Below are 22,370 nucleotides of genomic sequence, written 5' to 3'. Positions count from 1 at the left end.
ATTTTAATTCTGACAACAAAAGTATAATGATTAACTTTTATAAAAGGGCTAACAACGAAGTTTAAACGGAAACAGTTGGAGCGCCATTTTTTGTAGTGGATCGAAACAAGGCTCAATAATCGATAAAAAGCTCATATGTTAGACCAGGGGTTCTTAAACTTTTTTTACCGCGGACCCCTAAAATTTTTTTTGTTTTTGCATGGACCCCGATAGGCAAGAAATGCTCCAAAATGACGTTATAATATGACGTCACAATACAAATAGACTTCATAACTCTGCTTATTTCGGTCCGAAAAATGTGAAAGTTAAATGGAGTCTAACTATACATTCAGTGCAAAACCGTTTAATTTTTAATTAAAGTATTTTCTTTGAAAAATTAATTACTTTTTAAGTATACACTAGCCTTCATGGACCCCCTAAAACTAGTTCACAGACCCCCAAGGGGTCCATGGACCCCAGTTTAAGAACCCCTGTATTAGACAGAGGTTTCCCGCCATTTCAACTAAAAAGTAAAAATCTCAAAATATAGCAATAATAGATAGGCTATATCATTTATACCCGAAAGGACTTGATTTTTTTGAAATGGAGAACCCCTAGCGATTACTCAAACCCCTTAAAAAAGCCTTAAGTAAATTAAATGCATTTCCAAAAAAATGTTAATTTTTTTAAATTATGGGGGAAAAATAACACGAAACAATTGTTTTTATTTTACTTTTTTAAATTAAAAAAGGTATTTTCCATAGATTCTGGTGAATTTGTTTCAAACAACCAAACTAAAAGCGGCGTATCTTTGATGTGCAGCAACTCTCATTTATTATTGTACCTGAAGGATTTTAGATTTTTTTGAAATAGAGAACCCCTAGCGATTGTAAAAAAACCTTAAGAAAATTAAAAGCATTTCCTAAAAAAAGTGTCTCAAACATTTGCAGGAAAACAAGAGACAATTTTTTTTTATTTCTAATTTCCAAGTATTTGCCATCAGACCTTGTCAATGTGTTGCAGACAACCAAACCATAAGCGGCGTAGCTTTGATGTGCAGCAACGCTAGCCGGTGTGACGCTCTGCAAGACGCAGAAGCTTGCCAATCAGAAGTGGTCAGACTTGCCACCTTCATTTCCACCAGTGGGGGATTTCCCTCTACAACAGTAACTGTGAAGTGAGTGTTATTCTTGTGAATCAGTGTTTCTCTCAACCTATGGGTCGTGCCCTGAACTTTGTTGGCCGTTTCTATTGTTTAGATCGCCGAATACATAGTTTTCTGTGGTTAGATTTATTGAGATTAGTTCTGAGCAAAATTCCTCTAAAATTTTTGAAAAAAATTGTGAAAAAACACAAAGATAAGGCTTATGTAAACGAAATTTGAACATATTTATGCTTTTGTTTTCTTTGAGTTTTTGCATTTTTAACTTACAAAGGTTCAGTGATAAGAAATGGGTCGCCACAGCTTCGCTGTCATATTTACAGTTGGTAATTGAGTCGCCACGAAAAATTGAGAAACACTGCTGCACACAAAAAATATATGCAAATCGCAGATCAGGTCTAAATATTTTTGTAAAGGGACTTATACTGTTTCAACTAGAGATGTTCGATAATTTCGGATCGGAGCCGACACTTTATGCCAGGGATGTCCAACCTGCGGCCCGCCTGATATTTACGTGTGGCCCACCACTTATTCTTACTTTCAGTAGCCTTTATTAAAAACAATTGTTTGGACTATCATCAAAATGTATAAAAACGCGCATTATAAGTAAGATGTGTTTTTTTCTAAATGTGTGTTTTTCCGTATTTAAGGAAATGTATCAGCCCAAACATGTAAAAACTCAAATTTTCGCGCTTCGCCATAACAAAAATAAATAAGGTCGAGATTACTCGCATATTTGCGCATGAGTTCACTCTCGAAGAGCGGGTGTTTATAAGTTAGGTTGTTTTATGACGTCACGATATGACGTAACTTATGATGTCACCCCTTTAATTTGAGAAGTTTTGCCGCCCATCGAAATTTTTAAAGTGACAATGCGGCCCATCCTGCTAAAAGGTTGGACATCCCTGCTCTATGCCAAGTGGTAGACAAGTATCCGTGCCGATCCGATACCAAATTAATTTTGCTTAACTGCTATGTCTTGCGGTTTAAAGTAGTGTATTGAATTTTAAAGGCAAATTTATAGAAAAAAATATTACATTGAGCATAGAAGATAGATAGGCTTCCTAGCGCAAAAGCAAATTTCGGCCTAATACTGTGAAAATTAAAGTTTGACCCAATTTTTCTTATCTTTAAAGTTTTGACCCAATTTTTCTTTTCGGTATGCTCCTAATATCAAGTATCGGACATACCTAGTCAGGGTTTTTTTAAGGTTTGGTTTGGGTGACCGCTAAGTAGTTTTAAGAGACCCCAAGTGTTTCATTTAAATACCAAATGTTGCAACTCCAAAATTTGGAAAACCGCTGGAGAAATTGGGCGACCGTTTCGATCCCCAAAACACCTTAAAAAAACTGTCCCTAGTTTCAACTAACCCGTGTCCTGATTTTATTATTATTTCAGCTTTTTTTACTACAACGCAGTACAATTTGAGTAAGGTTTAGGGTTAGTTAAAAAAACGTTTGGGTGTGAGATTGTCAGAAAAATGTTTTTTGAATTTTACTATTTGCAGTTCGTTTGGTATGTAACAATGAAAGGCAACAAATAAATAGGGTCAACAGATTTATTGTTTTTTTTAAAACGCAGATTATGAAAAAACGTGACTATAGTAGGTCACAGCTAAAGGGATTTTTACATTACGTGGTCGGATTTTTGATTGCATTTACGTAATTCTCTGTATACTGCAAAGAAAACTAAAGGAGGGAATTTTATTTGTCTTACTCAGTTATGATTGTTAAACGACTAACAAGGGTAAAAATGACGTCATGCCTTTCTGTGTAGGCTAAAGCTGGGGTGTCCAACTCAAACAAGTCGACATGCCAATTTTTATGTTATAACTTCTTCCCGTGCCAAAATTTAGTAATTAATTCTTTGTAATATTAAAAGCGCTTTTATACCAAAATGAAAACGTTTATTTAAACGTGAAAAACATTTGTTTATTTATTCAAGCAAACCATTCATAATTGACCCAAACTGCTTCTTTGCAAACGTTTGTTTTCAGCCAAACTCGAAAGATTGGCCCTTAGATGTGTAGTAGGCTAGTATAGTGCGCATTACTGCATCTAAATGGCCATATCCGTCGGTGGGCGGACTTTTACTTTTTGTTTCTTCACACCAAGCTGTATATATATTTATGCTAATGCTAGCCTCCACTAGATTATAACGTTATAATATCAGATGTAATTGTTAGTGTCGTAATTGCCGCGATTGTTATTGTGAATAACCAATGTCAATTGGCTGTATAACAAATTTGGTATTTTTTGACAGTTGGCTGAACAAATAATTTACTATTTTTGGAGGGCTTTCGTGACATTTTTTATTAGGTTACGCGTAACGTTTGGCACGTGTGGCGCGTGTTGGACACCCCTGGGCTAAAGTAATTGTTTCCTCTTGACAGCACATGTGAGGCTGCCTGCTGCATGACTGACGACTGCAACGCTCAAAGCATTGAAGAAATCAGAGCCATTAACGCTGCGTCTGGCACCGATGAACATGACGTCTAGCATCACACTTAAAGGCTAGAAAAAACATTCAAAATCAGTCGAATAATAATTACATGTATCTTATGTGAGGCTGCCATGTAAATCTGTGTCTAAATACTGTGGTGTTTATATTTTACGACGCTTCATGTTGTGACACTTGGGAAGTCTGTTTTAAACTTGATATTATATTAAACCGAATCTAGAAGAACTATTGCCTAACGAACAAAAAGGGACAAAGATTTTACAAGTGTATTAAAACTTTGGTAATCTTTAACCAACGTTATACTCTACCTGTGTGTAAGTTCCACAGTATTGCTCGTCGCATAAGTTCGATGTGCGGTTGTAGCTGATATCCCGAATGTGCCAGAAGGCCATAGCCTTGTACATAACACTTCTGCCGTTAAATGTTTGCCTGTATAGAATAGCCAGATTGTGAAATAAACGTTCCAAGTCAACAACTATAAGTGGGTTAATGTAAAAGTCGCATTGGAAAAAGTTGGTCAGCGAGATAGGCGTTAAACCAAGATAATACAAAAAGTGGGTAAATGACAAAAAATCACTCGTGGGTCAACAGTTACACACATTGTATCAACAAAGGGTTTATTTTCTTATTTTTTCTAAACCTAGACTTACATAGTACGAATAGCAAAGCCCATACAGAAGTAGGTTTCATTTTGAATGTTTCGAAAATGTTTTTATGCATTTCTATAAAGAGATATTCGAAAACGTTTAAAATGCTACCTATATGTATGGGCTTCAAATCCTTATGACTACGTCTTATTACTTTACCTCCAACCATTATGATCTATGGATTTATATAGTTATGTTGTTCGACTGCAAGTATAAGTCTACACTCAAACGCTTGTATGGCATGAAAAACTTTGGTTTGCTGAACTACAGTATTAGGAAGGATTTATAGGTTGTTGTTTATTAAAACAATATTTTTTTATGTCGTTTATATCAAAGTCGGGTTTTTATATGAAATCACTATTGTCAAATATATGAAGTTTTGACTTTCATCCAGGGAGTTGAACCGGAATTTTATGAACCGGTTTAGGTCTAAATTTTTTCGAACCGGAACTGAACCAAATATTTTGAAAAAACTGAACCATAACCGAACCCGAACCTGTCAACAAAAGCGGTTGACTCCAGCAGCATGACGTCACAAATTTGATTTTACAGAGTCAAGATGCCACGTTCGAAATTTTATGAAAAAAGTGAAAAAGGCTTACTAATAAAAAAAAACGATGATTTTTTTATTTTTTAGATTATTTAAAAATGAGCTGCTTGTTTACGTCACGTAACTTTCGAACCGGAACTTTAAAAACCGGCTATGAAAATAAATTTAGTCAAACCGGAGCTGAACCGGAACTTTTAAAATACTTTAAACCGAAACCGGAACTGAACAAGATTCCGAAAAAATCCCTGAACCTGAACCGGAAAAGTAAAACGGTTCGACTCCCTGCTTTCATCAATCCGCTTCTCCCTTCGGTTTATTTTTTCGTATATATGACGCGCCACTAGAGGAGGTAGATAGCTGTATAAATTTAATATTGGCGTTAGGTTTAGTTCCAAACAATGTTTGGTTCTGATGCTGAAACACTATAAAGGCATAGCGACAACGATATTACTATACTGGTAAATGCCAAGATAACACCAAAAACTGTTGTTCCAAAGGTCGTTTACCTATAACAAGGCGAATTTAAAGTTATAATTTAGCGTCTTTATTATTTAATACCGACCATAAATAAATAATATTTTGACGGGGGGTCATTCCATCGTGATTACGTAGGCGGTTGGCCCAAGGCGAGGCCTTGCCATTGCACTTCGGCTTGAAAAAAAAAATAAGGTGGTACTTTGTCGTTTCTGGTACCGCCAAGGTCGTAAGTTCGAACCTCATCACAGGCTAGTTGTTTTTTAGCTTGACCTTGCTTGTACTAAAAATATAATCCTAATCAGGCTGATTGTTTTTAAAACGCCTTTCCAAAGGTAGGTTGTGTGCTATATACGGGTGCCGTTATCGTTTGTCAGTAGGATAAATGTTTTTTTTGTTAGGATAAACGTTTTACCTATCATTGAAAGACACACACACACACACACACACACACACACACACACACACACATATGCGTTTAACAACTGTGATCTAGCCTCTCGGAAGCTGCTTTTTGACCAACGATTACGGCTTCCGTATCATTAGTACGCCGAAAAGCAATCGCAGACTCGCCGAAATAGCATCATTCATGCACATATTCGGCGAGTTTCACTTTTACATATGATATTCGTTTTAAATATAAAGTGCCTACTGCAGGGTTGTTGAACGGTAATCCTTGACCCCTGGGGACCACGAGGTAGTCTTCGGGGGACCACAAGCATATACTGTTTGAATTATTTGCTAGTTTAACCCAAGCCTATTTTTTATTATAACTTTGTAGACTTCACTTGTGACTCTCTGTGCGAGATCAGGGTGAACAAGTTGTTAAATGTTCTTGGAGGGAGCCACGGCCCATGAAGGGCTGAGAACCCATGACCTACTGCATAATTGAACTTTAAATCAATGGCATCAAAAATGCATAGTCACGAGACAAACTTCTAAACAGCGAGAACGTTTAAGAATTCGATAGCAACACGCGTTGTGCATTACGATTAATTTCCGTCCAATTTGTTAGTCGTTTCAGTAAAATAAATATACAAAGGGTGTTCAACTTATTTTAAACGTTTGCCTATGTTTCAATTACTAAGTGTTTTATACCACCACTGTTGTAAACAAGTCATTTTTGAATGACTTAAGTCCTAGTCAAGTCATTTGTCTAAAAGACTTAAGTCAAGACAGGTCATTTTACAAAAAAACGACTTAAGTCAATATTGCAAAACAGTGACTTAAGTGCATTGAAGTAATTACAACACTGTACACTACAAAATGCAAAAATTCACGCAATTTCACGCGTTTAAGTTAGAGCGATTGAGCTTGTACAGGCATTCCAAACCACAAAAAAAGGAAAAATGGCTTTCTCCTTACCTACAGTGCTCGAAATATGTCGTCCCCTTGGCCGTTCGTTTTATATTACTGGGACTAATGAAATTTTTGTAGCTTTAATTTTACTTTTTCTCAATAAATAGTACTATTTCGAAAATTGCTCAGAAATCACGACAAATATTTTAAACAAAAGATTGTTTTATATGTATCTCATAGGCGTAACGTACCCCAATGTTTGTATATGCTAAGTAAAATGTGGGCATGGCGTTGTTGCATTGCGGGATTTTAATAGGAAAAACCCGAATCTTAAAAGTTTACCTAAATGTATATATTTGGGTACACTATGCACGGATCTGTAATGTAGCTTGATAAGGAATGGCAAAGGCAAAAAGGTCGACTAGATCCATATTATCTTAAAAAAACATTTCTACAAAGCTTGAATTCAGTTACTGTTACTGAGAAATAATTTAAGCATCAAATATAAAAGGTTGAGTTAAGACATTTCGATACGAGCTTGTATCATCTTTAGCTAATGTGACTGAGAAGTAATTCAAGCATTATTGAATGTGTATGAGAATTATTAAATGTGCATGAGCATTTTAAGTTCTCTTATCGCGCTTTCTGTGTTGGTCACGGGACCACGGCCGGTATGAATGACGATCTAGGCAATTGTTTAGGACGACGTTGTGTCTCGCTTGATCGCTTTTCCACAAAGCCCCTTACGTTTTTCTCGGGACAACGAAAATAAAGGCGGAGCCTAGCCAGGTAAACTCACGTATCGCCAGTCTATTTCAAGACCCCGCAACGAACTGTACGAATTTTTTCAGAAATCGCGTTTTATTTAATTTTATTGAAGTAGACTTGCAAGACAAAACGCGCATGATATTTGAATGGGGACGTATTCAAGGATTTTAGCAACTTTTTTGTTGCTGGCCTATATAGGCTACTTAAATGGACAATCAGCAGGTAAGAATGTTATTTAAGCAAAATGTCTATCAGATGTAAAATATTTTCGACTTAATAAAGTTTGCTTTGATGAATACAACTAAAATATTTTTTTCCGTCAATGTGGTTTAGTTTCATAAGCACTCGATATTCAAGGACTCTTGAAACGCGCTTTTATTTAATGTTTATGTTGCTGGGATGTCCAGTATTACGATAAGAATGTTAAATAAACGACCTCGACTTTTATAAAAGTATCTCAATTTTAGTTAAAAACGTTCAAGACTGTTAACCACCAGTTATGCAATAATATGTTGAACGTATATGCACAAAGTTTAGTTTAGGACCGAATAAAGATTGTATTGCGCGTTTCTAGGTAAGTATATAATAAAGTCAATTTGTCGTGACATATAAGAAAAAAAAGTGTTGTAGGTCGAAAATACGCTGTAGGTCGCTTTTAAAAGTAAGCGATTCTCTTTACTATATTAGAATCTCTAGATTTTTGGAATGTTTTCGTCCTACATTAAGAACTACTTTTGTTTATGAGCTACAATAAGTCCTACTTAAGGATACAAGATTTTACAGCGATTCCACCGCTTAATATATCATTGTGTTTCCCTGTATCTTGATCGTTAAACCTTTATATTTCCTTGGTCTGTGTTCGTTAAATTTGCCCTTTGCAAAGAGAAACAGAATTTTGGTGGGAAACTGTAAAAGTTTTATTATCGTGTGTCGTTTTTCCGACCTCGTCACTATTTCGTTTACCTTGAAAACAAGCCAATTAAGCGGAAAGCGTTCTTTTATGAGGTTAAGCCAAACATATTTATTTCAGCATAATGGCTTAGATGTAGAATAAATGTTAAAGCCCATACGGAAGTAGAATTTCGAATAAATCTTAAGATAATGGTTGGTTGGAGGTTGTAGTTAGACGTAGTAAAAATATTAAAGCCCATACAGAAATAAGTATCATTTCAACGTCTGGAATAATTTCCACCTAAAGAATTATTCGAAACGTTCAAAAAAATAATTGTAAGTTATAATTTGTAATTTAAATAGTTTAAACAAAAAAAATGTTCATTATTGTACCGCTTTATGAAAAATATACGTGATGGGTATATACATTAATTGAAGAAATACGCGAAGTAAGCGTTAAATTGCGTCATGCCAATCACATGACCTGGTATTTTAAGGCAAAACGAAGCTACCCTTGGTGCGAATTTTCCGTTTTGGTGCTTAACGGCATACTAACCTTTCTCGTTATGTGACGTTGTTGGTTACGCTCCCATACAGCCGAGTCACGCTCAAAAGGAAGCCTAACCCAGGTCTCTCTTGTTCTCTTAGTTTGCTTTTTGGGGATGAGCGACCATAGTTGGTCGGCCGACCGTAAAAAGCTACCTCCTGTGTGAATACAGCTGAGTCGGGCTTGTATTTGTCCCTTAAGGCTGACGCCTATTGTCAGTGAACTGCCAATGTTCTTGTTTGCCTATAGAGCGCAATATGAATCGAATCATGCCACACCTTGGCACTAAGTTTGCGCAATAAGGCTGCCTAACCGTTGTATTTACCATCAAGATGAACCCAACAATGGGCACATTGCTAAATAAAATGGTTTTGAAAGCTTGTAGATAATGTGACGTCACATCATAGACCTACTAAGCATGTGATATCACGTAAAATGTTAGTTGTATGACGAATAGCCAGCCTAACTGGCTGAGTACCAATTGCTGTACAAAGTTTATCACCCCAAACCGGAAACGTTTTTCCCATGTTAAATATATTTTAATTTGTAAGACTTTTTCGTGTTTTTAACTAATTTCTGATGTGCTTACAAGGACCGTACAAATCCTTAAAAAAACCATAACTTTTTAAACCTTCTGTACAAACGTTTGTCAAGCTTATAACCAGATGAAAAATGGTTGGTTGCTGGAAAGAATCACCAAATGATAATGCTTAAAATGTAACCTGTTCGTGCCTTTATAAAAGATGGCATAACAGGTTGTTTTTTTTGACTACCAACTGTACACATAGTTTTAATCAAATCTAGAAAGAATTAGCAATTTTAGGCCCATCCCTTATTTAAGACCAGTGCTGTTGTAAGGAAAAGATAAAAAAAACTGTTAAAGACGCTTTGTTATAGACAAATACGAAAAATATTTAAGCAACTCATTTCAATCAATCCATGGTTCTAAACGATATAACTATAGAATACTAATTGTAATTGGTATTCTATGATGCAACTAAATACTCATTTAAAAACTTTACATATGTTTACATATTACCAAGGCAACACAAAATCTTTAAAACTACAAAATTGTTACTTACACACATAAAACCGGTCACCATTTTGTGTCAACAAAAGTGTTTTTGTGTGTTTTCAGTTTTGGACCAGGGCACCAGCCGCCTGCAAATTGTGGTCGGGAACTGTGAGTCCGAAGAATGCTTCACTCTACTGGAAGAAACACTCAAGAACCTATCGGTAATTTTGAACGAAACCATCACAGTCAATGGTAAGTTAAACGTCAACCAGCACTAAATCAGTCACTGGTTGAAACAGTGACCTGCGTTTATAGAATTTCTAGACCTGTAAATCATTATTTTGATTGGGAAAGAAAGTGTATTTGAAGTCGATTCAGCGCTGGTTAAGAATGCTACCACATTTTCGTCCGAGGGTTTTTTTCTAACACTGTTTGGGTTAGTGTGCGAGTTTAGGTTTGGGTTCGGAAAGGGTCAAGTATTATTATTATATTTATTCTCTCATATTTATTTCTTTCTTGCAATTACAACTTTTACAACTTGGTTTGCTAATGTAAAATAAATGGTAGGATTCTTGACAAGCGCCTATTTTTTGTAGAAAAATCTATAGTTATGTTAATTTTTAAGTAATATTAATAAAGCAGGGCATATTAAAAAGACACTCACATAAAGTGCCCAAAACAGTAAAAAAAATTATCTACAACTTTAGTCCAATCAGTGATTGTCTTGTTTCTCGGGAATAAAAAGCGCCGCGTTGATTGCAAGTTAATAATGAAGGTGTTTTGTGACGCACAGATTTGGACGAATGTGCGTTCGTAGACCGAGGCAACTGCTCGGTGAACGCTGCATGCAACAACACAGTTGGAAGCCACAACTGTACATGCTACTCTGGCTTCACTGACAACAGCACTGACTCTGTGTTCCCTGGTCGCATCTGTCTAGGTAAGCTATTGTGTAACTGAAAATTAGAGATTTACGATTTTTTAAATTAGATGGGAATTATCGAATTGGCAAAACCTGGAAATTATATTTAAATCTGAACCTAAACTACCTTTATTAATTCACAACCATTTTTGATAAAATTACATTTGTCTTATGATTAAGCAAATGGAAAAATAAGTCACTAAGATAAGACTTTTATGGTTTTTTTTCCTGCATAGCTTAAAACTTGTTTGCTGAAAAAAACCCTCATTTTCAACTCTTGTTACTACATTAGGTTGTATCTTAATAGAAACAAACATTTTTGAAAGGGGACTTTTGCCTGTTAAAAGCTTCTTTGCTGTGCATGTTAACAGGTAAAAGCAGAAAGTTGAGAAACCAATTAAAATTAATGTTATCGATGTTTTTTCTTTTACTGGAATTAATGATGCCACTTGTGTTGAATGTTTGTTGAATTTTTTACCTGCAATGTGGATTAGGGATGTCTAATAATATCAGATCGGAGCCGATAACTGATGCCAAGTGCTAGTATCTCGTCCGATATTAAGGCGGTATCAGAGCCGATCCGATATTAAATTAATATAGGGATTTTTTTTTTGAATTTACTTCATTTTTCTCACTCTTCTTTTAGACATAGACGAATGCACTCTCGGAACCTCAGGCTGTCTGAGCGCCCTCAGCAACGGCCAGTGCTTTAACACCCAAGGTTCCTTCAACTGCAGCTGCCTGCCCGGTTACCAGGGCGACGGCGTGACGTCATGCGATGACGTGGACGAGTGCGCGGCGGCGACGAGTCCGTGCGGCGACACGCAAGTCTGCGTCAACACGGTAGGTGACGTCATGTGGTGATGACGTGGTGAATCTTGGCTGAGAAGTTTGTTTGGGTTATAGTTTTGCAAAAAGTTGTGTTATAGTTTAAAGTTAAAAAGCAGAAAGGTTTAACGTAGCAAGAATATGAAAGCCCATACGGAAGGTGTTTGATATTCTTACTATACGTCTTACTACAACATCCAAACATTATGTTGCTAAGATTGGTTTAAATTTCGCTATTTATTACCATGTGGTGTCATAATTTACATGTTTCTTTTGCAGCATAATGGTTGGAGGGTGTGGTAAGACGTAATAGAATATCAAAGCCCATACAGAAGTAGGTATCAAGTTGAACGTTTCGAATATCCATTTATTCATTTTCAATGATACCGTTCAAAAATGATATCTACTTCTGTATGGGCTTTGATATTTTTATTATGTTTCCTTTCTTTGAAAAGAATGAAGTCGTTGTTGGAATTAAACGAAGCACGTAAGCTAAGAAAAAAAGTAAAAGTCCAACATTTAATTGTTACGAAGCGCCTTCTCCTAAAAACTTGGTTTTAAAGTCAACAGAGATTCAATTGAGCTGCAATATAAACGTTTGCACTGTAGTTAAGCGTTTTCACAAACTGGAAGGGTTTATTTAAAAAACAGGTTTGTATTTAAATTTACATTTGTGCAAAAGGTTAGAACAAGTGATCCGTGTAAATACAAGATGCAGTTCAACTATTTCACTCTATGAACAAACATTAGGTCGCTTAAGTATAAGTATATTTGTGTGCGTTGATAAGTCACGAGGCACTAATCGAAGCTATATAAGCTGACTCTAACATCCTTAAAGTTTGAAGCTCTAGTGTATTGCCATTTAAATACTCTTGAGATATTATGCTTCTATTATTATTAAATTTTGATATTTGCTCATTTCTACTAGGTCTCATTGCATAAGGACGTTTCCGAAACGTTTAAAATGCTACTACTTTTGTACGTGCTTGGGTTCTACGTCTAATTACAAACTCAAACCATTATTTTAAGATTTATTCGAAAACGTTTAAAATGCAACTTACTTCTGTATGTACTATAAGCTATTTATTCTACGTCTAATTATAAACTTCAACCTTTATCTTAAGATTTTTTCGAAACGTTTCAAAAGCTACCAGCAACTTCTGAATGGGCTTTGGTATTCATTTTACGTCTAACTACAACATTTAGCCATTATCATAAAATTTATTCAAACGTTCAAAATGCTATTTACTTCTGTACGGGCTTTAATATTCATTCTACGTCTGACAACAACCTTCAGCTATTGTCTTAAGATTTCTTCGAAAGGTTAACAAAATGCTGCCTACTTCTGTATGGGCTTTGATATTCATTATATGTTTATCTACCACCTCAAAACTATTTCCTTAAGATTTATTTAAGCATCCACAAAATGCTTCTTACTTCTTTATGGACAAAAAGTGACCTAATAGTCATGCTTTGTGTCCGTAGGTGGGGAACTACACTTGTGAGTGTGCGGAGGGCTACAGGGCCAATGGAACGTCGTGCGTCGACATCGACGAGTGCTCGGCCTCCACGGCCCCCTGTGCCCCCCTGGCCACCTGCGTCAACACTGGGGGGTCCTTCTCCTGCGCATGCGCAGAAGGCTACACCAGCGACGGTCGTCTTGGTTGCGTGGATGTGAATGAGTGCGAGACCGACACATCGTTGTGTCTCAATCCGGGCCAGGAATGCTTTAACACCCAAGGAAGCTTCGTTTGCGTGTAAGTGTTTTTTCCTTTTTGTTGTAATGTTTTTTTAGTTGTTTTGTTGACTTTTGCCAATTTAAAGCAGGCTTAAACAATGGAAATCACAATAAAGTCCAGGCTTGTTTTAAGCACAAGCACAGCCATTAACATAATCGCTACACCAATGTAACCAATGTTTGAAATATTTAAACACGCTCAAATGAAAAATAGCGATATCTCATAAACTAATTCTGCCGAACAGATGAATCACCCCCCCTCCCCCCCCCAATTTATTCTAAATCTGACCAAAACGTGCTGGTAAATTTTTTTATTGGCTGTGTAACTGAAACTTTTTTTCGCTTATGTCGTTAGTGTTATTTAACTATTACGTTTTTTTATATTTACTTTTTAAATTTCATTTAATTCGTAGTATGAAATCATTGAGATCACGATTCTAGCTTTAACAGAATCATACAAACGCTATCACTGTGTAATAAGAATAGCGCAATCTGTCTATTTTTACCATGCATCAGTGTTTCAGTTTTAAACTAGACTAGACAAACACGGCTATTTTAAAATATCGTTTCTTCGTACTTTTCCGTTACAAGTTTGAATGCGTTTTAAGAGCACAATTCAAGCCTTGACAGAATCTGCTGTGTGTCTTCCCAGGTGTATGCCAGGCTACTTCTTCAGCTACTTTGGCGGCTGCGTCGACATCAACGAATGCACGACGGGCGCACACAAATGCGTGGAAAGCGCCACATGCGTTAACACACCCGGCTCGTACAACTGCTCCTGCGAATCCTGCACTGCAGTTAACGAATGCGTCGTAAACGCAACAATCTGCGGCGTGAACAGCGACTGTACCGACTTACCAGCAGGATACACTTGCGCCTGTCGAAGCGGCTTTGCTGACCAGGGCACCGGTACCTGTACCGACCTGAACGAGTGCCTGTTGCCTGGCGGTACCATCTGCCATAGCTTAGCAGCTTGTACCAATACGGAAGGCTCTTACAGCTGCCTGTGTAATGCTGGTTACACTGGAGACGGACTGGATTGCAGTGACATTGATGAATGTGCGAACAAGACTGACAACGGTTGTGCTCTCGACTCTGAGTGCGTGAACACGCCAGGCTCGTTCAGTTGCTCCTGCTCGCGTGGCTTCACTGGCGATGGAGCGGTCTGCTCGGGTACGTGTGCTTGTGTTTTATTTTAGATTTTTTTAATTAAGGTGATAAGGTTGAAAGAAGGAGGCAAAATTCAAAATGATGAAACGCAACATTGCACAAAAAGAAAAAGTTTAAATCGCGAAATTGAAAGTATAAATAGCAAAATTTAAGAAAAAAAAAACGCAAAATGTTAACAGAGAGAAACGCAAATGGAAAAAGAAAAACGTAAAATGTGAGAGTAAAAGGCCAAAATCAAAAAGAAAACACGAAATTTAAAAAGAAATCCCCAAATTCAAAGTTTAAACAAGAAATTTAAAGACTGAACGAAATTGTGCTGTTTTTTCTTTTTTAAGTGGTCTGTTGACAAGGCAACAATAATGATCCACTGCATTAGCACGTGTTTCCTATATACCAACTTGTAAAATTTACGCTTTCAGATGCTTCGGTTCTAGAAGCATGACATTTCTAAGCACGCGAAACCGTAATTAAAAAAAACATAGTTGTTGATTATTTCAATTATTTTTGCTCATAATATCAAGAAGTCCATTGTTATGAAGGCACTTTTACAGACAAAATATTTTGTCCACTTTTTGGACAAAATAATCTAACACGTTTAATTCCACTTATTAGCGTCAAGACCTTAGAAATACTTGTTTATTCAAAATCGAAACCTTCTGTCGCAGAACTGAACGAGTGTGACAGCTCTCCTTGCCAAAACAACGGAACCTGCAGCGACCTCGTGAACGACTTCAACTGTTCATGTCCGTCAGGAACCTCCGGCAAGAACTGCTCCGGTGGTAAGTGCGCATCTAGTGGCTGGTAAACAACTGCATCTTACCGGAAGATGGCGTACGCACGACTGTTACGTTTTAATGTTTTACGTTACTTAAGGGATTGTTTTGTTTTTATTAAGAGTTGAATCAACAAATGTGGCAAATATAGTTTAATGGATACAAATATAAATGAAAACAAGTGTGAATTATAAAATTCAACTGTAAATAATATGGTCGGCCAATCGCTGTAATTTAAGATGAAAAATGAAAAACTTTTTATGAAAGATGACAAACAAAGTATTGTTAAATGGACAGTTAAAAACCTCATTCTATCCATTATATCGCCGAGAAATATCTCAACCACAAATAAATTTATTGAAGTTATGTGTTTATTTGGTTTTCAACGAGACCATAATTTTGCTTACATAACTAAATAGTTGGTGTTGTTTAAGTGGCCCAAAGTATTTGTTTGATGTATGTACATTAAACGGTACATCTTTGTGCAGCTACGTTCGTGATTTCAATCACCGTGACAGGATATGTGTACACGGCCCAGTTGGCAGACATGACCAGCCCTGAATCCATTGCATTGGCTGCAAGAATTGAGGACTTCGTAAGTCTACATTAAAAAAAACATGTTTTCAACGCAATAGGACTTTTTGATAAAAAGAACCTAGAGTGGCATCTGGTTATCAGGGCCATAGCTTTTTACTGTTTGTGTAAATCTGTGTCCCCTAACCGTTTTAAGCACGGACTCCTTTCATAACTTTTGGTCAAGCTTAATAACACCTAATTATTTAGGGTTGTACTTGATTAAAGAATATGCCAAACTTCTATTAATTTTATTAAAAATATCGGTCTATCTTTGCAACAATGATTTTCAAAAGAGATAAATTACTTAAACTAAATGCTAACAATTAACGTTATACGTCCACCGTTTATTTCGGTATTTCTTTGCAATTATTCTTGCAACTAAACTGTTTGCCCAACAAAATTAAAAAAAAACATGCGTCTTATTTTTTTTTTTTTTTTTTTTTTTTTTTACAGGTCAAAATATTGTGAAAAAAATATTTTAGGTCAAAATGATCCGATCTGATACCAAATGACGTCATTACTATTGTAAAATAAGCGAAATTGGTCAAACTGTAATGATTTTCAAAGGCTGAAATTTGCTTTTCAACTAAGAAGCCTATGTATCTTTTACTTTTCATTTTTTTCTTCGAAATTTACCTTTCAAAGTAGAAAACTCGACGTTAGATCGAAAAACATGGTTGTTAAGCACAAATACTTTAGTATCGGATCGGCACCGATCCCACCCTATTATCGGACGTGTACCGATACTACCACTTGGTATCCAATATCGGCGCGATACGATATTATCGGACGTGTACCGATACTACCACTTGGTATCCAATATCGGCGCGATACGATATTATCGGACGTGTACCGATACTACCACTTGGTATCCAATATCGGCGCGATACGATATTATCGGACGAGTATCGATACTACAACTTGCCATCGGGTATCGGCTCCGATCCGATATTATCGGACATCCCTAGAAGTAGTTGGCTTAATATAATTAACCCCTTTACCTTAGATACTGAATGCCTTTGCTGCTTCCGGCCAACCAGCAGCCAGCGTCACGGTTGACCGATTCTACCCTGCCACGCCCACCCGCTCGAAGCGCGCCGTCCAATCAAACGCTTCCACCTCGGAGGTTGGCGCTGACGTCACAGTCAACTTCGGGGCGCCCCCTGGTAGTGCGGATCAGCTGGTCGGATTTCTTCGGTCGTTCGTCGATGCCCTGCTCACTTTGGTGGTGAATAGCGCAAGTGGTAAGCGCTTTTCATGGTTTTCTCCTTTGTATATTAGAGCAGTGTTTCTTAATCAGGTGAATGGTTCACCCCAGGGTGAATAATTTGTTTGCAGGGGTGAACCAACCAAAAGGGGTGAATAAGGGTGGACCGTTAGAAATGAATGATAGCTTGCGAGCAGGGCGGATATTCCGTGTTTTTTTGTGCTTTATATCTCTAGACTCGAGAAATTGTAGATTTGCAACTGTAAAACTTAGCTTGAGTTGGTCTTAACAAAAATCGAAACATCTCAAGTCATTTTGTGTTGTTATATATAGAAAGTATGCATGGGGTGCATTAGTACGAAAAGGTATACAAGGGTGCATTACAAACTTTTAATAAACCATTAATATTTGACATTCATAATATTAGAAAAAATATCTGTGTTTTAACTGATGTATAAAATGCTGTTTTAAGACATGCAACGGTACTCGCAAGCAGCCTGCAGCCATAATCGAACTCTCACGGAGAGTGTGTAAAACTTTGGTAGCTCCGCTCGGTTTAGTTAAGATGATGACATTGATATGCATAATATCGCTTTTTACCTCAGTTCACCTTTAAAGTGAACAGGGTGCATGAGTTCGTCTCAACAACTTTAAGGGTTCACCAAACCAAAAAAGGTTGAAGATCACTGTATTAGACACATCGTAGAATTAGCGAGGTCGTGGGTTCAATTCTCACCGCGGAATTTTTTCGATCAGGCTCTGGATAACTGGTTAACAGAGCGACTGGACCAGAAAGTCAGAGGTCGTTAGTTCGAATCTCTCTACTGTTGTTGTACTTTTAGAGCCAATGAGCCCATATAGTTTAGTTGGTAATAATACAAGTGAGTTAAAATCTCACCGCAGGCTAGATTGTGTGTTTTTTCTCAGAATTATTATAGCTACTGCCTACTCCCGTAATTGTTTTTGTAATACACTAATTTACAGGACTCTACTGTCGGTAAACCCAGAATTTGAAAGGAGATGACAAACATACATTGTCGACTGTTGCTTTTGTTCTAAATAGTAAACATTGTTTGGATGATCAAGTGCTCATTCACGTTTAGTTTTCTAATTAGTCTTTTTTCCTTGCAATATATTTTTCGAGCTGCAATTTTGTAAGGGCATTTACTTTTTCATAAAAATGTCTGAAATCGCGTTTAAAATGGGAAAACAAGTCGTACAATAAATATAAAATTAACGCGGATTTATTTGCTCTTTAGCGCCCCTGGCGTGCGACCAGATCGAAGATTGCGCGGTGTGCACGACGACATCTAGCGGATCTGCGTACTGCGACTGCCCGACTTGCCACTTGAACGCAAGTTGCTTGCGCGTGAGCTCACAGATCTCGCAGTGTGTGTGCGACGTTGGGTTGGAAGGCGACGGGGTTGAAGAATGTCAATGTAAGATTGCTTTTACCAAGATATACGGGGTTTAACCCGTGTTTGAAAGCTTATTGTCCATATTAACCCATGCGAACTTTGTACATAGTTTTCATAAAATGAAAGTAAAATTTAAAAGTTCCAGAAACAAGTCGCAATAAAAAGTAGGATAAATATGTTTAATAATGTAAATGTTACCTTAAATGCCATCTGTTTAGTTTAATAATGTTACTCCAAGTACATTTTTCTAATACATATTATTTTGTCTTGGTTGTATAGCATTTGTAGCGTTTTGTTTTCAAATTATTTTGTTAATACATTCAAGTGGTTCATTTTAGTTTTTTAAAAACCTATAATAGTTCTGTCAGGAAAAATCAGTGTCAACCCCTTGTAGATATACACTTGGTAAAATTTTATGTTCTTTAAGGGACTGGATCTGTATTTCAAACTTTTAAAATTCATTTTTTCGATGTGGCTTTAAAATTCTAATAAAAAATAAAAGAGTTTGTAATACGCCTCATACCTTTTTGCTGTTTTTAACCAACTCCTGTTTTTCTTCCTAGTGCCAGACAGCTGTGTGAGCGGACCTTGTCTTAACGGCGGAGTTTGCGAAAACACAGCAACTGGATTTACCTGCTCGTGTGCTCCAGGCTTTGAAGGAACCATCTGCAACACAACTGGTGAGTTGGACATGGAAAACTCGCGCCACAAACACCAACGATATTTTGCAAACACTGATTTAACTTACAAACCTTTGAGTACAACTAAAACCTATTTATTGGCCCAACCTTTTTTTGCTTACTTTTGCTTACTTTTGCTTACATTTGCTTTTTGAAAACCTTTATTTAGAAAAACAAAATAAGTTTTTAATTATGAATAAGGTACAAATAAAACTCCCATAAATATAACACGAATTATTATCTAATATTTTTCAATCAAGTCTATTAATATCAACCACAACTTGTTTTCTTTTATTTAAAAATGCTTTTGTAAATATTATTTCCGAACATTGAATGTATATTTTGACCCGACTCCTGCAGAAAAACAATAAACTTGATTCCGACTTCCGAGTTCGACTTCGGCCAATTTACACGTGGCTTCGCCCCCCAAATTGTAATCAGTGCCTATTTTAACTAAGTAAAATCAATTTTTTTTTCACCCTTCCCGCTAATAAAATTTTGTTTCTTGATTGTCTTTGTATTAAAGTTACCCTCTCCGACATAAATCTTTAACAAATAAACGAACTGTGTGGTGTTCTTAACCTTTCTTTTAATGGCTCACGTTTAGATGTAACTTTGTGACGTCATCTTTTGACGTAAAGTTACGTAACTTATTGGCGTCATCTATAAAAAAAATTGTCATGACCCTCCAAAACAAAATTCCTAGATCCGCGTCTAACATGGAGCTACTTGAATAAGCGCGTTCTCAGGGCACTAACAACAACCACACCCTTAGTGAATATGCTATGTTCACTGCTTTTCAGTTGTTGGCTGCCCAACCTGCCACCAAAACGCCACCTGTGTATCGGTGAACGGAACCAACCGTTGTGTGTGCAACAAGGGCTTCGCGGGAGACGGGTTGAACTACTGCAACAGTGAGTAGCTCTGCCGAGTAGAAAGTTGTGTTGAACATATAAAGCAGGTTAACTTGGCAAAGTTTAGGCAATAGGGTAACTGTGTTCCATAAAGATATAACTTGCCAATGAGCTAATTTAAATCACTATGGACTTAATGTTAAAATTGACTTGATTTTGGGTTGGTAGGGCAATAATAAAGGCGTTTTTACGTAAATTATAGAAAAAGTTATCTTTTTTCCTACCCTCATATACGAAAAAGTATTTTCCCGCTGCAAGTAAAGTAAAGTCTATTTGCATCAGAAAATATTAAATTTTGCCTTTAATATTTGTTTACAGAACTGTTGGAAGTTTTTCAATTGTTTTCAATTGGGTACACATTCATTTGCTTACTTGTTTCTTGTTAGTTTTTTTTAGTATTATAGAAAGGTGACTTAACCGATAAGTCAGCCACCTTCTAATCATTGCAACGTATTTTTACAGAAACCTGCACACCACCCCCACCCATGATTGCACCCCCACCCATACCTGGTGACTTCACCCCCCCTCCCCCTATGATCTCACCCCCACCAATTCCACCACCAGGATTAGTCACAACAGCCCCTCCGCCATTTATGGCCCCGCCACCGCCAACACCACCATTTGATATGTTGGATGTTACTAGCGCTCCGCCGCCATTTATGATCCCACCACCACCTCCACCACCAAGTGATTTGTTGGAATCCACCAGTACACCGCCGCCATTTATGGTCCCACCTCCACCTCCACCACCAAGTGATTTGTTTGAATCCACCAGAACACCGCCGCCATTTATGGTCCCACCTCCACCTCCACCACCAAGTGATTTGTTTGAATCCACCAGAACACCGCCGCCATTTATGGTCCCACCTCCACCTCCACCACCAAGTGATTTATTTGAATCCACCAGTACACCGCCGCCATTTATGGTCCCACCACCACCTCCACCACCAAGTGATTTGTTTGAATCCACCAGAACACCGCCGCCATTTATGGTCCCACCTCCACCTCCACCACCAAGTGATTTCATTGAATCAGCCAGAACACCGCCGCCATTTATGGTCCCACCACCACCTCCACCACCAGAAATTTTGGATTTTGAATCCAATCCACCGCCGCCATTTTTGGTCCCCCCTCCACCCCCTCCACAAGGATTGCTTGATTTGGAATCCACGCCACCGCCGCCATTTGTGGTCCCACCACCTCCACCACCTAGCTTTGAGGATATGTCGGGAACTCCCCTACCACCACCGATTGTACCCCCACCCCCTCCACCATCGGACTTCGATGATATAAAGTCAATCCCACCACCACCCCCTATTTTCCCACCCCCACCCCCACCAGCTGACTTCGACTTGGATAACTCTAGACCCCCACCACCCCCGATAATGCCCCCACCCCCACCCCCAGCTGATATAATGGACGACAATGTTAGACCCCCACCACCCCCAATAATGCCCCCACCCCCACCCCCAGCTGATATAATGGACGACAATGTTAGACCCCCACCACCCCCAATAATGCCCCCACCCCCACCCCCAGCTGATATAATGGACGACAATGTTAGACCCCCACCACCCCCAATAATGCCCCCACCCCCACCCCCAGCTGATATAATGGACGACAATGTTAGACCCCCACCACCCCCAATAATGCCCCCACCCCCACCCCCAGCTGATATAATGGATGACAATGTTAGACCCCCACCACCCCCAATAATGCCCCCACCCCCACCTCCATCTGATATCATGGACGACAATGTTAGACCCCCACCACCCCCAATAATGCCCCCACCCCCACCCCCATCTGATATATTGGACGACAGTTTTAGACCCCAACCACCCCCAATAATGCCCCCACCCCCACCTCCATCTGACATCATGGACGACAATATAAGACCCCCACCACCCCCAATAATGCCCCCACCCCCACCCCCATCTGACATCATGGACGACAATATAAGACCCCCACCACCCCCAATAATGCCCCCACCCCCACCCCCTACGGATATTGGTTCCACAATTCCCTCTCCCCCACCCCCACCAATGATTCCACCACCTCCCGCCCCAGAAGAAATCCCCGACTTAACCCCCCTTCCCCCAATGGTACCGCCCCCACCCCCAATGCCAGATTCCATGTTGACCCCACCACCAGCAATGATACCACCGCCACCATATCCATTCTTTATGGTAAGTTATTTGGTAAATGTTATTTTTTAAATTGTTTGCTGGTTTTTGGAATAAGGTCTACGTTGGAATAAGATCAAACCATCTATACCTTACCCCAAATCTCAGTTGTATCCCATCTTAACCCAAATTATAATCCCACCAACTACTAATAACTAAACCATAAACT

At 38.1% G+C, this 22,370-nt stretch overlaps 1 protein-coding gene across 1 annotated transcript in view; it reads left to right on the top strand.

Moving 5' to 3' along the window:
* Window positions 1-7,392: 7,392 nt before the first annotated feature.
* LOC146137372 (uncharacterized) overlaps window positions 7,393-22,370 on the top strand; it is a 42,598-nt gene continuing 27,620 nt past the window's right edge. Inside the window, exons 1-13 of the mRNA XM_083393891.1 lie at window positions 7,393-7,561; window positions 9,916-10,044; window positions 10,586-10,732; window positions 11,361-11,557; window positions 13,028-13,299; window positions 13,933-14,453; window positions 15,116-15,229; window positions 15,712-15,818; window positions 16,806-17,043; window positions 18,266-18,445; window positions 18,988-19,104; window positions 19,908-20,018; window positions 20,481-22,204. Coding sequence (XP_083250017.1) covers window positions 7,486-7,561; window positions 9,916-10,044; window positions 10,586-10,732; window positions 11,361-11,557; window positions 13,028-13,299; window positions 13,933-14,453; window positions 15,116-15,229; window positions 15,712-15,818; window positions 16,806-17,043; window positions 18,266-18,445; window positions 18,988-19,104; window positions 19,908-20,018; window positions 20,481-22,204 — 3,933 coding nt within the window. The 5' untranslated portion in view covers window positions 7,393-7,485. The remainder of the gene's footprint in view (window positions 7,562-9,915; window positions 10,045-10,585; window positions 10,733-11,360; window positions 11,558-13,027; window positions 13,300-13,932; window positions 14,454-15,115; window positions 15,230-15,711; window positions 15,819-16,805; window positions 17,044-18,265; window positions 18,446-18,987; window positions 19,105-19,907; window positions 20,019-20,480; window positions 22,205-22,370) is intronic.

The sequence above is a fragment of the Ascidiella aspersa genome, chromosome 7 (genome assembly GCF_963924565.1).
Source record: "Ascidiella aspersa chromosome 7, kaAscAspe10.2, whole genome shotgun sequence".
NCBI classification, from domain to species: Eukaryota; Metazoa; Chordata; class Ascidiacea; order Phlebobranchia; family Ascidiidae; genus Ascidiella; species Ascidiella aspersa.
The sequence above is the reverse complement of the archived record's forward strand: the minus strand, read 5'-3'. Positions and strand labels throughout refer to the sequence as shown.